General features: G+C 43.9%; 1 protein-coding gene across 2 annotated transcripts in view; it reads left to right on the forward strand.

The window, feature by feature from the left end:
- The window catches only part of FOXJ2 (forkhead box J2), a 30852-nt gene that overhangs the window by 12633 nt on the left and 2512 nt on the right, over positions 1-15707 (forward strand). Inside the window, exons 2-10 of one of the 2 annotated variants that reach the window (XM_035313100.1) lie at positions 4188-4540; positions 5082-5156; positions 7120-7188; positions 7548-7688; positions 8016-8211; positions 10114-10443; positions 10836-10937; positions 11414-11614; positions 12368-12466. In XM_035313100.1, the coding sequence (XP_035168991.1) occupies positions 4208-4540; positions 5082-5156; positions 7120-7188; positions 7548-7688; positions 8016-8211; positions 10114-10443; positions 10836-10937; positions 11414-11614; positions 12368-12466 (1546 nt within the window). In that variant the 5' untranslated portion in view covers positions 4188-4207. Of the gene's footprint in view, positions 1-4187; positions 4541-5081; positions 5157-7119; positions 7189-7547; positions 7689-8012; positions 8212-10113; positions 10444-10835; positions 10938-11413; positions 11615-12367; positions 12467-15707 lie in introns of both variants that reach the window. The other variant, XM_035313093.1, reaches the window with a different exon arrangement.

A 15707-nucleotide genomic window follows, 5' to 3' on the forward strand; every position in this document is an offset into this window, starting at 1 on the left:
ATTCCACTTCCTTGAAATATCACAGGTGATTGTTTTCATGTCTAAAAGTCTTTATTTCCAGAATTACTGTCTCGCGTATGTATTTTTAAAGAGGTGCTGTATTTTACTGAGAAGTAGTTGTTTCAATACGGGTTGATAAGTGCATATGTATACATATATTTATATACATATATACTTAATTATATATATATATAATGCTTAAGGATTTTGTTTTCTTGTTAAAATGTTTTATAAACCAGGGAATGAAAAAAAAAGTCAGATTCTTAGTCTGAAAGTAACGGGACCCAATTCTAATCTTGCTTGCCTCCCTGACAGATGTTTCGCACAAATACAGTAATGCTTGTATATTTGATAGCTGGTGTGTTGCTTATCAACTTTGCATTTTACTTCATAGCCAGTGAAGTAGAGCTAAATGCTCTACTGACATAAGCTGAGCAAATCTGAACTGCAGTGTTTTCTGTTGTTTCTTATATTTCTCTTTTTTTTTTTTTTCCTGTCATTTTGGTATCTCAATCTGTTATAGGCTTTGGTAACTTCATTTTCTTCATACATGTTTGTCTTTTTTTTAAAAAAAGGGGGTGCTAGCTGTAACTTGTAACTATTTTACTTTTGATTTGTATTGTTAGCACAACTGATATTTCTTAATTGGTTAATGCATATGATAAGATGACGTGTTCTCTGATTGCATTGTGAAAAATTGAAATTTATATGCGGCACACTTAGAAAATGCAACATTAATCTGACATTAGTTCATGTTTGCTTCCTCCCAAGTTGATCAAACTAATACTTTTTAGTGAGGGCTGTCCACGTGAAGTTACCATGCAAGTCTAGCTGTGTTTCAGATCGATGTCAGCAGTCTCAGCAGTCTTTGTCCGTGTGCCCGCAAGCTGTATAAAAAATATATTGTTGCTTTACCCTTGTATGACTTGGAAAGGAATAATGCTGCTTTCTGTTTTTTAAAAATGCTTTGAGATTGGCTCTTCTTGGTTGAACTGATCTGTGTTCAATAAGCAGTAACTTCAGAAGGCCACATAATGTAAAGCCTTTCGCAGCTCTCCTCACTTAGCTGCAGAGTAAGGAGTCATCGCTGTCATCTGTGATACTGTGGCAGATGAGTAGATAAGTTAGTAGCAGTTGGGCTTTTCCTTTCCTCCACAGGCAGAAAAATGTTTCCACCCACTACAGATACTGTAGTGGTGCAATTTTACTTTTCAATCCATGCACACATTGGAGTGTGAGTGATAACGTTAGCTGTGCCATTAGGGGGTGTTTCCTCAGCCCCGCGTGCTGGCGCAGCTGCTTGCGGTGGTTGAGGGCTGGGTTTTGTTGGTGTGCTGTGTAGGTGGCCGAGGCCTGAAAGGTGTCATGTGCACATGAAAATGTGCATGGAAATGAAAGGTTTAGTGTGTAGGAACGTGTTGGAACTTTTGCATTTGTCTGTTTTGTGAGAGCACATCAGTGCAGAAGTGTGAGGTGGGTCAAAAACTGGCCGAATGGCTGGACCTTGAGGGCAGTGGTCAGTGGTGCAAAGTCTGGCTGGAGACAAGCAGCTGCCAATGAACTCCAGAAGGCAATACTGGGTGCAGTCCTGTTTAACATTTTAATTAATGATCTGGGTGAGATGGTGATGACAGGAAACTGGGGGGAGTGGTTGACTCACCAGAGGGCTGCACAGCCATCCAGAGGGATCTTGACGGGTTGGAGAGGTGGGCTGACAAGACTCACATGAAGTTCAACAATGAAAAGTGCAAAGTCTTTCATCTAGAGAGAAACAACCACAGGCACCAGTACATACTGGGGGCCACTCAGATGGAAAGCATCTCTGCTGAAAAGGACCTAGGAATCCTGGTAGACACCAAGCTGATTATGAGTCAACCATATGTCATTGCTGCTAAGAAAGCTAATGGTATTCTTGGCTGCATTAGGCAAAGTACCACCAGCAGGCCAAGAGAGGTGATTCTTACCATCTACTCAGCACTGGTGAGGCCAGAGCTGGAGCACTGCGTCCAGTTCTGGGCTTCCCAAAACAAGAGAAACATAGGAATACTAAAAAGAGTCCAACAGAGGGCTTCCAAGATGTTCAAGGGACTGAGCACCTCTCCTAAGAGGAGAGACTGGGAAAGCTGTGACTGTTCAGCCCGGGGACGAGCAGGCTCAGGGGAATCTTAGCAAAGTCTATAACTACCTGATGGAAGGGTGCAAAAAAGGTGGAGCCAGGCTCTTTCCAGTGGTGCCCAGTACTAGGTTATGAGGCAGTGAGCACAAACTGAAACACAGGAAGTTCCCTCTAAACATCAGGAAACACTTTGCCACTGTGCAGGTGATAAAGCACTGGCACAGGTTGCCCAGAGAGGTGGTGGAGTCTCCCTGCTTGGAGATCTTCAAAGGCCACCTGGACATGGTCCTAGGCAGTGTGCTCTAGGTGTCCCTGCTTGAGCAGGGGGGTTGGACTAGATGACCTCCAGAGGTCCCTTCCAGTCTTAACCATTCTGTGATTCTGTGTAATGCATATAGTTGTGGGGGAAGAATGGGGAGCTTCTGTGTCGAAATGCTGGGTGCATCCACACTGTGTTACTGTAAAATACCTATTATTAGAATGAGTGTCTATGATACTCTGGTAGAGTATTATATCATACTCTGCAAGAGCACTCAGATATTCTAATGAATGAGTACCTATTTGGGTGTCTCCCTTTCTCATCTGATCTCAGATGAGTGATGGGCTTGTGTGGGGGGTGTTGACTGGTGAATCTTTCCTAAGCAGTGTGTGTTCATGCTAGTCTGTTCTCTCTTATATGTAGGCATGTAGTTAACTTGTTACATGAGCATGTACTAAAGCCTGTGCATGTCTTTAGGCGTTTAACTTTTGAATGTGTTAGCAAGCTATGGGGTGGTATCATCTAATTCTCTACAGAGATTAATTTCCAAAATGGAAGATGCAGAACTTGCAGCCCTTCAAAATTTTATTTTTCTTTTTATTCAATGATTAAGTGCAGAGCAGTGCAGGTTGTGACCATGGAAACTATCTCAGTCCAAACGATAATGATGCTTCTATTTGCAAGTAAGAATAATGATCTTTATGATATCCTGACTACTCCAAAAGGCAGTATATAAGATTTTTGTGCTGTGTACAAGTTCATCCATGTTTAAGCTATTAAGTATTTTATTCCTATGAAATATTTAAGTAGGAAACCCTGGGTACAAGTGCTAGTCATGTTGGACAGGTACATTTTATTTTTTTGGAGGGGGCTATGGGGGGGAATATGTAATATTTTTGAAAAGAAAGATCCCGAGTCTGTTTCTACCCTGTGGCAAACTTGTAGTGTGAGCTTGGATAAGTCAGTTTTTCTTGTGTCTCAGATTTGGGCAAAATATTTGCTTATTTCATGAATTCAGCAAGATTTAATACAATCAAAATTGTATGTATATTTAGGAAAAATGGGTTATGGTAGGCAAAGCTTTAACTATTACAAGCTTTATATAGTCTGTTCCACCTCAACATGGTAGATGTAATTATCTATATATAGTATTATGCATGATCTTGGTGTTTTAAAATGAGATATGTAATCCTAGCCCTAAGGAATAGGATTAATTATAACGTCACCTGATGCAAAAAGAGAGAGTGGGCCTTAGAGAGAAATTAATTTCTCCCCAAATTAAGATAGTCACAGTCCTGACTTTTCCAAATGATCTTAATTAGATCATTAGATCCACTGTGGTTTGGATATGGTGTGAATGAGTGAGGATTCCCTTTTAGCTATGATCCTCCTCTTACATGACACAAAAAACCTACTGTATTACAGCTAATCTTGGTGAAGGTCTCAAGGTTATATTACTTAGATAGTAAAGGAATGAATGTGATACAGCTGCTGAAGAGGGTCCATGTCCTTTGAATAGATCTTGGTTCTTTATCTGAGAACAGTTGGGATGCTCTGGATAAGGCTGTCCTAGCAAAGTTATCATAAGTGCTGTGCTAGCAAGAATGGTCCTCCTGGAGATGTAGTGGTAGGCCTTTTAGGATGATTATATCTGTCTGTGAATAACGTATACGAAATAGGATGATCTTCACTCAGGTATTTTGTGATAGGGGAAGAAGTAGAGAAGGGGAATGCAAATGGATATTTCTGTTCTTACGGTTTACCTTATTTGTGTATCAGGAGTTTTCATTTTGCTTTTTGGTCTTCTCACAGATACACCTGCTTCCAGCATCATGGCCTCTGACCTGGAAAGCAGCCTCACCTCCATTGACTGGCTCCCACAGCTTACTTTAAGAGCTACTATTGAAAAACTAGGGGGTTCCTCACAAGCGGGACCTCCAGGGGCTGCCCGAAAGTGTCCTCCAGGCTCACCAACTGATCCCAATGCTACTCTAAGTAAGGATGAGGCTGCAGTGCATCAGGATGGGAAGCCACGTTACAGCTATGCCACTCTGATCACGTATGCAATCAACTCATCACCTGCCAAGAAGATGACACTTAGTGAGATCTATCGTTGGATCTGTGACAATTTTCCCTACTACAAAAATGCTGGTATTGGTTGGAAGGTAAGGACTTCCATAGCTAAAGTGCCCTTTCTGTCTAATAAATGGACATTATTTTCTTAGTTCTGTGCCAAATATGCTCACTAAGCAAAATAAAGAGAAACAGATGTGAAATTAAGTTGACCATTTGGAAGAAATGAAGAGAGATGGATGTCCCATTTTTTCTGAGATTTTTGTTGCGTGTGTGTGGTGGCCCTTAAGAAGAATCCTGGGGAAAAGAGGGAAGAAAATCACCACAAAAAAAAAAAACAATACCAACAAAAAGAACCCACAAAACCCACATTACTACCAGTCTCTGCATCACGCTGATACTATTTTCACTGTACCTTTTGTATTTGTATAGGTGGTTCAGCCCCAGTTACTCAGCCTATTCTATTCCTCTCCTTTCCTAAGCTTCTGTTCTGCTGCATGGTGGGTATATGTAGTGAGGTTTGGCTTTTGAGTATACGCTACCCTTCTGTTTTCTCTACCCACTCCTGAGCATACACAGAAGGCTTTACATTTTTGTTGTAGCACTTACCTGTGTCTCTCAATTTCTCTTCAGAACTCGATTCGTCATAACCTCTCTCTGAATAAGTGTTTTCGAAAAGTGCCTCGACCGAGGGATGATCCTGGGAAGGTAAGAAATCTGCATGCTTCTGGGCAAGACATTCTAAACTGCAAGGAATAAGCAGGGGTTGCTCTTTCTAACTCATGACTGGAATTTGAAACCTAAAGTGCAGGCAGAAATGGAAGCAGTAGTAAGATTTACTGCTGCACTAGGCTACAGAAGCATTTGCTTAAAGGGAACCTGTAAAGGGGCCTAAATGGTTTTAGCACTTCTTATTCTTATCTGTGATCTTCTGTTAACTTTAAAGATAATGGGAAAAGGAATAAATAATGCTGAATGTACTCTTTCAATTTTGTTTCTTCATCGTTATGTGTAAAGTGTGGGTCTGATCCAACCTGTTCTTTTATGAAAGATTTTAGTGGCTGGTGGTGCATGGCAGGATTATGACATGACATCATAGGTTTCATGAAGGCAAGATCCAGAGAAGTGAGAGCAGAACTACTTACGTAGACTGCAAACAATTTAGCACTTGGGAAAAAAATGTCATGATCAGGTAGTTCAGATCTGTAGAAATCAGTTACAAGTAGAAGGCAAGAATTTAGTAATTTGTTGCATTAGTAAAAGCTGATAAAGCTCTGTTAGTATGTAACAATTGTGAAGGAGAATTGCTAGCAAAACCAAGACTTGGCAAGCAGATATTGTTACTTTTACAAAACAGACAAGCAGAAGAAGATGGTGGGGATGAGAAACTATGCATTTAGACAGAAAGCTTTTATTTTATTTATTTATTTTAATTTTCCTCCATTCCTCTGCATCCTAAAGTTATCAGGCCTTTGTGCAGGCCTTTTCAGGTTATATTTGAAGGACTAGGTGATGCTCTGTTGGCATCTAAAAACTGAAGTAAGGTCTCTGAAAACCACTGCTCAAAAATACAATAAAAATACTGTGAAAATACTATTATATGGCTTATTCCAGGGAATCGTGACTGACTTCAGAGTACATGTTTGAAGGTGCTCATTGACATTTTGGGGTGGGTTTATCATTATAACCCATCCTGTGCTTATCACTGATTATTCAGGTTCAATCAGAGGTCAAAAGGAGTTGAATCACACCCTAGAGTTCTATGTATACTTCTTCAGAAAACAATAAACTGACATAATTATAGTCTATATCAGGTTGAAAGGGACCTCAGGTCGTCAAACACCACACTCCCCCCTGTCCCAGCTTATCAGACAGGACATGATTGGGTTGTTCAGGTCTTTGATGGGCACTTATTTAAGCAATGCACCACCATCATTTATATCTGATTGGAATTTCTTTTGATGTATCTTGTGTTTGTTGCATCTTATTCTTGTGCTGTGCATATCTGAGAAGAGTTTGGTTTTGTCATCTTTATAGTTTTATCACATAGTTGAAGACAGTGGTTAGATTTCCTTAGCCTTCTCTTTTCCAGCCTAAACAGATCTGTCTGTGTGAAATGCTTGTACATCATGTATTTTAGTCCCCTAGCCAACATGGTGGTCCTTCATTGGATGTATTCTTATATGTCAATGTCTTTCTTACCTGGGAAGCCCCCAAAAGGACACAGTACTTGAAGTGAAATCTGACAAGCATGGAAAAAGGGATCCTTCTAGTTCTTTTCACCCAGTCTGAACACTGAGTTGGTCCTCATTAGTCAATAAAAAATAACATACTGTGAGGAAGGTACGGAAGGGGAGCGTACAGGCCCAAAAGAGTTGGTCTGTCTTGGATCAAAACATCTTTTGCTCTTCTTGGTGTCCCATCTCAAAGTGATGGTAATGTAAAGCATTCTGCCTTCCACAAGTAGCATCATACCTCAGTGTTCAATACAACTCGATGCAAGAGAGCAACCTCTGTTTCCAGCACCCAGGTCTTGGTTGTCTGATATTGAGGGTGGTCCTGGTGGTCCTAATGTTTAGTAGATGCGGCATTTTTTGAGGCAGTAAATCCCTGCTTCAGGAAGCACTCTGATTTAATAATACAGTAATTCACCACTGGGTCTTCTTTCCAGGGCTCTTATTGGACAATAGATACGTGTCCAGATATATCTCGCAAGAGGCGGCATCCTCCCGATGATGACGTGAGTGTTACTCTTTCCTGACAGCATGGAGCAGGAGGGGGAATTCCCCTCTTGTTCCAAGGAGTCCTTCCAGCACCAGATGATGCTGTCGTTTTGGGGGCAAACCGTGCACACTGGGGAAACAAAGGCTAGAACTGAAGGAATTAACATGTATATCTTGCTGATTGGCTGGTGTTGCCGCTGTTTGGTAGCTAAGTTAATAATGCTTAAAGTCCTTTATCCTGTCTCTTCGGTGACTAAGGCCTAGTCCTGTTTTCTAAGCCATGAACTACAGTGGGGGAGCTGGCTTCCCATCTGCAGTTTCACTTCTCCATCTGTTTTTGATTTGGGCTTCTTTTCTCCTTCTTCCCCATCCACAGATACCACAAGACTCCCCAGAGCAAGAGGCAAGCAAGAGCCCCCGAGGTGCTGTTCCTGTCAGCACAGAAGCCTCTTTGCCATCTGAGGCCACCCCTCAACTGTCACTCCAGAGCACTGCCCCCATTGCCAACTACAGTCAGGTGAGCAGTGGAGAAGAGGACAGAAGCCTTAGGAAGTGTGTGTGTGGGGAGGGAAAAATGAAAAGAAGGGAAGAAGTTAATCAGACAGAAAATAAGGAGGAAGTGTTTAAGAAAGCGCTGGATGGCTGGAGCCAGTGTGCTATGGGGGGTGGTTGGTTAACTTCCGTCAAGGAAAATGGCATTTGGGATGGTCTGCTGGGAGATGAGCTAAGTGATAGGAGACAGCAGTGCGTGTTCTACCTGTACGTAGTGTTTGGATCCCTGTCAGAAGTTACAAAATGTATAAAGCCAAGGCCTTATTTCTGTCATGTGTGGTCCTTTTAGCAGGCTGCAGGACCTGTGGATGTTGCTTCTACTGTAGCCGGGGGGCAGGGCCGTGAAGGGGCTGATGTGCCACCCCCGCTGTACAGTGCCAACCATGACTTCAAGTTCTCCTACTCTGAGATCAATTTCCAGGATCTTAGCTGGTCCTTCCGAAACCTCTACAAATCCATGCTGGAGAAATCATCTTCCTCTCAGCACGGTGAGTAACAATATGTGTCACATGAGGTGGGCAGGTATCTGCCTACACAGCCTTATTTGCTGATCTGTCCTTACGTTTTCAGGTCTTTCTTCTTTTAGAAGCCTGTGCAAACAGATTTTCCTTCTTTGGCATTCTGTAATGAGTTCTGCCAGGAGAAGATAAGAAATCTGCCTGCCCTTTCTCTATTGCTCCCCACTAGTTCACTCAGAATAAAAAGGATTATGATTTAAAAATATCTCGTGTTGATCCAAAAGCAAATACTAAAATGGTAGAAGCATAGAGAAATGGAAGAAAAGTGTGTCTGAGAAGTATTCACAATCTGACAACCTAGAAACTGTAAGAGCGAGAGGCTTGTTGCATTTAGGCAGTGGAATTTTCCCCAAAGGAGAATGGAAGGTCGTCACTGTGAAGATCTTTTAAAAGCAGAGTATGTCTCCAAGGTACGAGACCTTGGAGAATTGAGCTTTGTGGGAAAGAAAGCCTGTAACTCCATTCATAGCTCACATTTTTGTGATTGAGGAACCAGCCACCAGAGGGCAGAATCGCTGTAGGGATGAGATGAAATCTGTGTTTCTGCAGAAAACACTTCAGGACAGTCTTCAGTTGCTGTCCCTATCTCTAAACATTCTAAATATTAGTCTGGTGTAGGAAGGAATATATGATTAGATGAGCATTTCACCTATGCTGTCAGCCATCATACATTGCAGGCAAAGTTTGCTACTCTATAGGAGGAGCCTTCTGAAACTTGTAGCTTCAATGAAATAAGCTATTACATTTACTACTTTCGTCATGCTGGCACTTGAGATTACTAGTAGTACTCTGTTGTATGAGATGTTGTACAATGAGAAAACTACAGTAATGTGGAGAAGAACGTTGACTCTCTTGTGTGCCTTTGTAAAAGTTCAGCAGTGGTCTGTTTTTTGATTCTTCAGCTGTAAGGTAGATTAGGAAAAGTTGCAGTTTTTGAGGAAATTGTGTTGGCAACTTTTGAGTTAAGATGTTAATATTGACCCTTTCGTTCCATTACAATTAGTAAGATGGTCTAAGGGTTGATTCTGGGTCTAGTGAAAAACTGAGGCTTGCTTGCAGATGGTCAAGTAAGGCCACTGAAAGTAAGGAATGGATAGCTCAGGTTAGTGGGCATGTAGTGCCTTTCACTGTGACTGTTCTCAGAAGTTCAACAATGTAAGGGGACAATGAACTGGGAAAGCAGGCATAAGAGATAGCAGGAGCTCCTGATGTGGGGAAGAATGGAGAACACCTGACGCTCTTGTGTGTAGATGATGTCTGAAATCGAAGAGGATAGAAGTGACACACCCAATGAATGGGGAGGAATTAGAGTAATAGAATCCATTTCATAGAATCCATAATAAAGGTGCCCTGACTTGTGTTCTGTGTATAAAAGCAATAGAATGTGTGACTTCTAATGATTTGTGTGAGGAAAAACTGTGAAGGTTCCAGACCATGCTGCTTGTAGGATAGGAGCTGAAGGGAGCTTTTGGAAACAGCAAACCAGATTTACCAACTTCTTCATTTTGTAAGTGTTTTGCTGCTTAAGTTTGCTTAGTGGTCATTTCTTGGAAAACAACAGGGGCACGAAATTTCCAGAAAGCCCATGTTACTTGGTATATACAGGAAAAATCCAAGGAGGCATTTAAGTGCCTAACACTGTACTAAAAGGTTAACTTCTGCTGGGGCTTTCTTGTAGAGCCTTTTGTTTTGAACAGGACCTGGAGCACAGTGAGAACATAACTATAAAGGTGCTAATTGTTGGCAGCCTCCAGAGGGCATTCCAAAAGCTTCATAAATAGCAGGATGAGCAGTGTGAAATTAGAGACGGATAATTTAATCAGAGGTCTGATTCAGACAGCTCTTAAAGCTCCCTTCTCTTTCACCACACAGGTTTCTCTTCTCTCCTTGGTGACATGCAACCCTCCAACCACAACTACTACATGTACCAGCAGCAGCAGCAGCAGCAGGGTCCCTCAGCAGTGGGTGCTGCTCCCCCACTCCACACTCCAACCCCAGACGGTTGCCCATCCCAAGGGGGAAAACAGCAGGGTGGTGAAAGTTATGTCCCTCCACCAGTGATGTCCATGCACCCTCCTCCAATGCAGCATGGAGGCTACCACCAGCATCAACAACATCACCCACACTCCCACCCACAGCAGCAGCCACATCAGCACCAGCAGCAGCAGCAGTCACAGGCTTCAATCAACAATGCTGGCTTTGGTAAGTCAGGGTTGATGGAAAGAACAGCTGGGGAAAATGGAGCAATGGGATGCCCTCAGACAGAAATTCCGCAAGTGAGCTTTCCCTGAGTGGCACCTGCACTGTGAGAAGAAAAAGGGTGAAAACGATTGAAATCTGAAAGGGAAATTGCCTTCTTACTGAAGGAAAGAGGGATACAGTCACACTGGGTTTGGGATTCTGTTTATGGATGCAGAATAAAGTCAGGGGCTAAATGAAAAGGGAGGCACCACACCTGGTGTTCCAAGAGAAAAAGGTTTTCTAGCTACTATAGCATTAGGATCCTTGGTGAAGAGTGAACAGTCATTTGGTATTAATGGATGGAGGGAAAGGGTATTCTGTACTGGCATAACTTTTTACCCATTTCATTTCAGCATTTCCCCCTGATTGGTGCTCCAACATTGATTCCCTGAAGGAAAGCTTCAAGATGGTAAACCGGCTGAACTGGTCTAGCATTGAGCACTCCCAATTCTCAGGTCAGTGTTAGCCTAGTGACGCGGTCTAGTCACTTAGTGACTAGGGACTGTAACCTATAAAACTTAGGAGTGCTGTGCACAGTGTTTTTTTTTTTTTTTCAGTTTAGCTTTGTCAAGTTTTGTTGGTTTCTCAGTGACTCAACTCTTCCATTTGTAAAATGAGGTGTCCTATTTCATGGGTTCTATTAAAGACCCTAAAGCACTTGAATACTGTAGAAATTTTGGGCAGGAGGTATTAATCTATAGATGTCAGAAACCTGACCAAGATTTTTTCCCTTCTGCTCCTCCCTCCCTCCCTTACCTGAGTCAGTGAGACAACACCTTAAAAAGGGAGCTCTCTAGTACAGTTACCGATTAAAAGCGATGAAGTTGGGTTTGCGGGGGGAAGGTGAGATTTAGGGGTGAAAAGCAAAAACTCTTTATAGGGAAGACTGCAGTGTTAGTGCTGTCTCTGACACTGTTCTTGTGCTCTGCAGAGCTGATGGAGAGTCTGCGCCAGGCTGAGCGGAAGAACTGGACGCTGGATCAACACCATATTGCCAACCTCTGTGACTCCCTTAATCACTTCCTTACCCAGACTGGTCAGCTCCCTCATCTGGTCGGCCCGCAGCAGCCCCCTCGAATCTCTGATTCTTGTGCCCTGAACAGTGGCAAACAGGAGCAATCCATGAACCAAGGTAACTGGGAGGGAAACTGAAATGCCATGTTAATGAAGGTGCAGTCTCTGAATATCCTAAGTTACTAGCCACCTAGCTAGTCACTGTAGCACCAAGCAGTTCAATGCTGGGCTGTCAGAAGCTGTCCACACCATCTCAGTCTCCTCTGACTTTAAAGAGTTAGGATGTCCAATGTATACGACCTAGACACACCATTATTATGTGATGCATGCTGCTGAAAGGCTACCTGTCCAGATAGAAATACATTTAGAAGGTTAAACTGGAAAAAGAGAAGGGGAGGTTTTTTTTGTTTGTTTTGTTTTGTTTTGTTTGGTAATGGAAAGATTGAGAGTTTGCTGTTCTGGATGGCAGGAGCTGTAAAACAGAAAGCTTTTGCTCCCACTTTGGAGAAGAAATGACTTGACAAAAAGTAAGAGGATGCTCTCTGGGCTGAGTGCAGAGGGTAACGTGGTCTTGGTATAACTGTGGTGGTGTGTGTAGCCTAGTACTGAACTAAATTAATTCAAAATAAAAAATAAATATTGAGCCATCTTCTGATGGTTTTCGATAGGAAAAAAATAAATCTTTACTAATAAGAGAAACTTGTTCAGGAGCCAAGAACAAGATCCTTGACCAAGCTATAGGAACCAACAAATGAACACCTCCTCAGTATCCCATAGGTTTGAACTGGTTGCTTTGTGGATGAGCTGCAACCCAGTCAGGACCAAGACAGCTAACCAGAACATTAATAGTTTGTTTTACTTCATTCCACAGTGAACTCCTATGGTCAGCCCCAGCCTCCCCATCTCTTCTCCGGGCCATCTCCTATGTACCAGATTTCCACCCAGGACTCTCCAGGATATAATCGACCAGGTAAGAGGCCATGTTAAGACATATTTGTACCACATAACATTTAAAAACAGAGAATCACAGAATAGCTTGAGTTGGAAGGGACCTTAAAGAACATCCAGTTCCAACCCCCCTTCCATGGGCAGGGATGCCACCTGCTAGATCAGGTTGCCCAGGGCTTCGTCCAACCTGGTCTTGAACACCTCTAGGGATGAGGCATCCACAGCCTCTCTGAGCAACCTGTTCCAGTGCCTCACCATCCTATGAGTGAAGAATTTCCTCCTAACCTCTAATCTAAATCTCCCCTCTTTTAGTTTAAAACCATTGCCCCTCATCCTGCCATTATCTGCTTGAGCAGAGTCGCTCTTTATCTTTTGCAAGTCCCCCTAAGTACTGAATGGTCGCAACGAGGTCACCCCAGAGCCTTCTCTTCCCCAGGCTGAACGCCCCCAGTTCTGTCAGCTGTTCTTCATAGGAGAGGGGCTCCGGCCCTTTGATCATCTTTGTAGCCCTCCTCTGGACATGTTCTAACAGATCCACATCCTTCTTGTGCTGGGGGCCCCAAATCTGGATGCAGTACTCCAGATAGGGCCTCACAAGGGCAGAGCAGAGGGGGACAATCACTTCCCTCGCCCTGCTGGCCACTCCTCTGTTGAAGCAGCCCAGGATGCAGTTGGCCTTCTAGGCTGCAAGTGAGCACTGTTGGCTCAGATCAAGTTTTTCATCCACCAGTCCCCCAAGTCCTTCTTTGCAGGGCTGCTCTCAGTGAGTGCTTCTCCCAGTCTGTCCTCATGTCTGGGATTGCCCTGACCCAGGTGCAGCACCTTGCACTTGGACTTGTTGAACCTCATTAGATTCACATGGGTCCACTTCTCAAGCTTGTCCAGGTCCCTTTGGATGGCATCCTTTCCTTCTGTTGTACTGACTGCACCACTCAGCTTGGTGTCATCTGCAAACTTGCTGAGGCTGCACTTGACCCCACTGTCTATGTTGATAAAGATACTGAAAAGCACCAGTCCCAGAACAGACCCCTGAGGGACGCCACTCGTCACTGGCCTCCACCTGGACGTAGAGCCATTGAGCACTACTCTCTGAGAGCAACCTTCAAGTCAACTTCATTCACCAGGGACTTCACCTGACTGCCCGGACTTTTCAAATGTGATGGAGAGTGGCATGGCAACTCCATCAGCCAGTTTCCTCAGGACCCTGGGATGCATGTCATCAGGCCCCACAGACTTGTACTGGTTTAGTTTCATCAGGTGGTTTCGAACCTGCTCTTCACTTACGGTGGTAGGGACTTTGCTGCCCAGCCCTCATCTACAGGTTCAGGGAAGCAGGAGACGTGCAAAGCCTGAGTGGCAGTGAAGACTGTGGCAAAGCTGTTAAGTTACCTCAGCCTTCTCCATGTCCGTTGTTACCCGTTCACTCTTCTTGGTCATCAGGGGGAACAGTCTCCTTGACCTTTCTTTTCTGGCCAATGTACCTGTAGAATCCCTTTTTGTTACTCTTTGCATCTCTTGCCAAGCTTGGTTCCATCCGTGCCTTGGGTTTCCTACTCCCATCCCTGCACATCCAGACAGCATCTGTGTACTCTTCCCAGGCTACCTGTCCCTGCCTCATGCCACTGCCTGTGAATTTCTTCCTTGCACCTGTTTAACCAGCAGGTCCTTGTGCAGCCATCCTGGTTTTCTGCCCTCCCTGCTCACTTTCTTAGACAGGTGGATGGAGGGTTCTTGTGCTCTTAAGAAAAACATGCTTAAAGAACTGTAAGCTCTGTTCAGCTCCTTTGTCCCTAAGGACGGTGTTCCAGGGGATCTCATCCACTAGGTCTTCAAAGAGCTGGAAGTTTGCTCTTTGGAAGTTCAGGGTCCTGACTTTGCTCTTTGCCAGGCCCATGTTCCCTGAGATTACAAACTCAACCAAGGTGTGGTCACTGCAGCCCAGACTGCCTCCAATCTTAACTTCTTTAAAGAATTCATCTGCACTGGTAAGCATCAGGTCCAGTAACTCTTCTCCTCTGCTAGGCTTGTCTAATACCTGGACCAGGAAGTTCTCAACACATTCTAGGAGTCTCCTGGATTGCTTACAGCCTGCTGCGTAGCTTTTCCAGCAGACATTTGTGTGGTTGAAGTCCCCTATCAGGATGAGAGTGTGCAAGCATGACACTTCTTGTAGTTGAAGCAAGAAGGACTCATCAGCAGGCTCCCCTTGTTCAGGCAGCCTGTAGTAGGCCCCAGCACAAGGCGTCCTTTATTGTTCCGGTTCTTAACTTTTACCCACAAGCTCTCAACCTGTCCATGGCTGTTCCTCAGAGGTTTCTCTTCACAATCAGTCCATTCACTAACACAGAGGGCAACACACCCGCCCTTCCTTCCCTGTCCGTCTCTTCTGAAAAGCCTGTAGCCCTCTATTCCAGTGTTCCTGTTACGTGACTTGTCCCACCATGATTCCACGATAGCAATCAGGTCATGTTTTTCTAATTGCACCATTGTTTCCCATGCTGTGTGTGTTGGTGTAGAGGCACTTCAGCTGGGCTATTGGTCTCATTGCATTTTCAGAGGAACCTTTCCTAACTGCTTGGGGACAGTTCTCCAGTATTTCCCTGTTGTTTCCTAAAGGGACGGTGTTCCCAGGTTCACTTCCATCACTCAGAGCTATGTCCCCTTCCCCTGCCGCATCTAGTTTAAAGCCCTGCTAATAAGGCCAGCCAGCTTGCTGTCCAGAACACTCTTGCCCCACCTGGCCAGGTACGCCTCATCTAGTGTCAGCATGCCCAGTTTCTCAGAAGTACCTCTGGGCTTGTAGGACCTTGAGCTTGGCACCAGCCTCGCAGCCAATTGTTCACTTGGTCCATTCATCTCCCTCTTGGGTCCCAGTCACCAGCTGGGAGGATAGAGAAGAATACTACTTGCACTCCTGATCACTTCAACATCTTTCTGAGGGACATAAAATCCCTTTTTGTATTTCAGAGTCTCTTTGTTGCAGTCTCATTTGATCCTACGTGAAAGAGTAGGAATGGGTGGTAGTCTTCAGACCCCACCATGCTGGTAGCCTCTTCATAATATCACAAATGCAAGAACTGGTTCCCAAGCCCTCTGTGTGTTTCTCCCAAAACAAAGTGCTTCTCTGATGAAGCACTGAGGGTAGAGAGAGATTGGACTGCAAGGGACCCTCCATTAGTACTCTGGCAGGGTTTAGCATTTCAAGGAAAAAAAAAATCAATATTTTCTTTCACCTCACATAAATCATCTTATAGTCCTGTCTC

The sequence above is a fragment of the Oxyura jamaicensis genome, chromosome 1 (assembly GCF_011077185.1).
Source record: "Oxyura jamaicensis isolate SHBP4307 breed ruddy duck chromosome 1, BPBGC_Ojam_1.0, whole genome shotgun sequence".
NCBI classification, from domain to species: Eukaryota; Metazoa; Chordata; class Aves; order Anseriformes; family Anatidae; genus Oxyura; species Oxyura jamaicensis.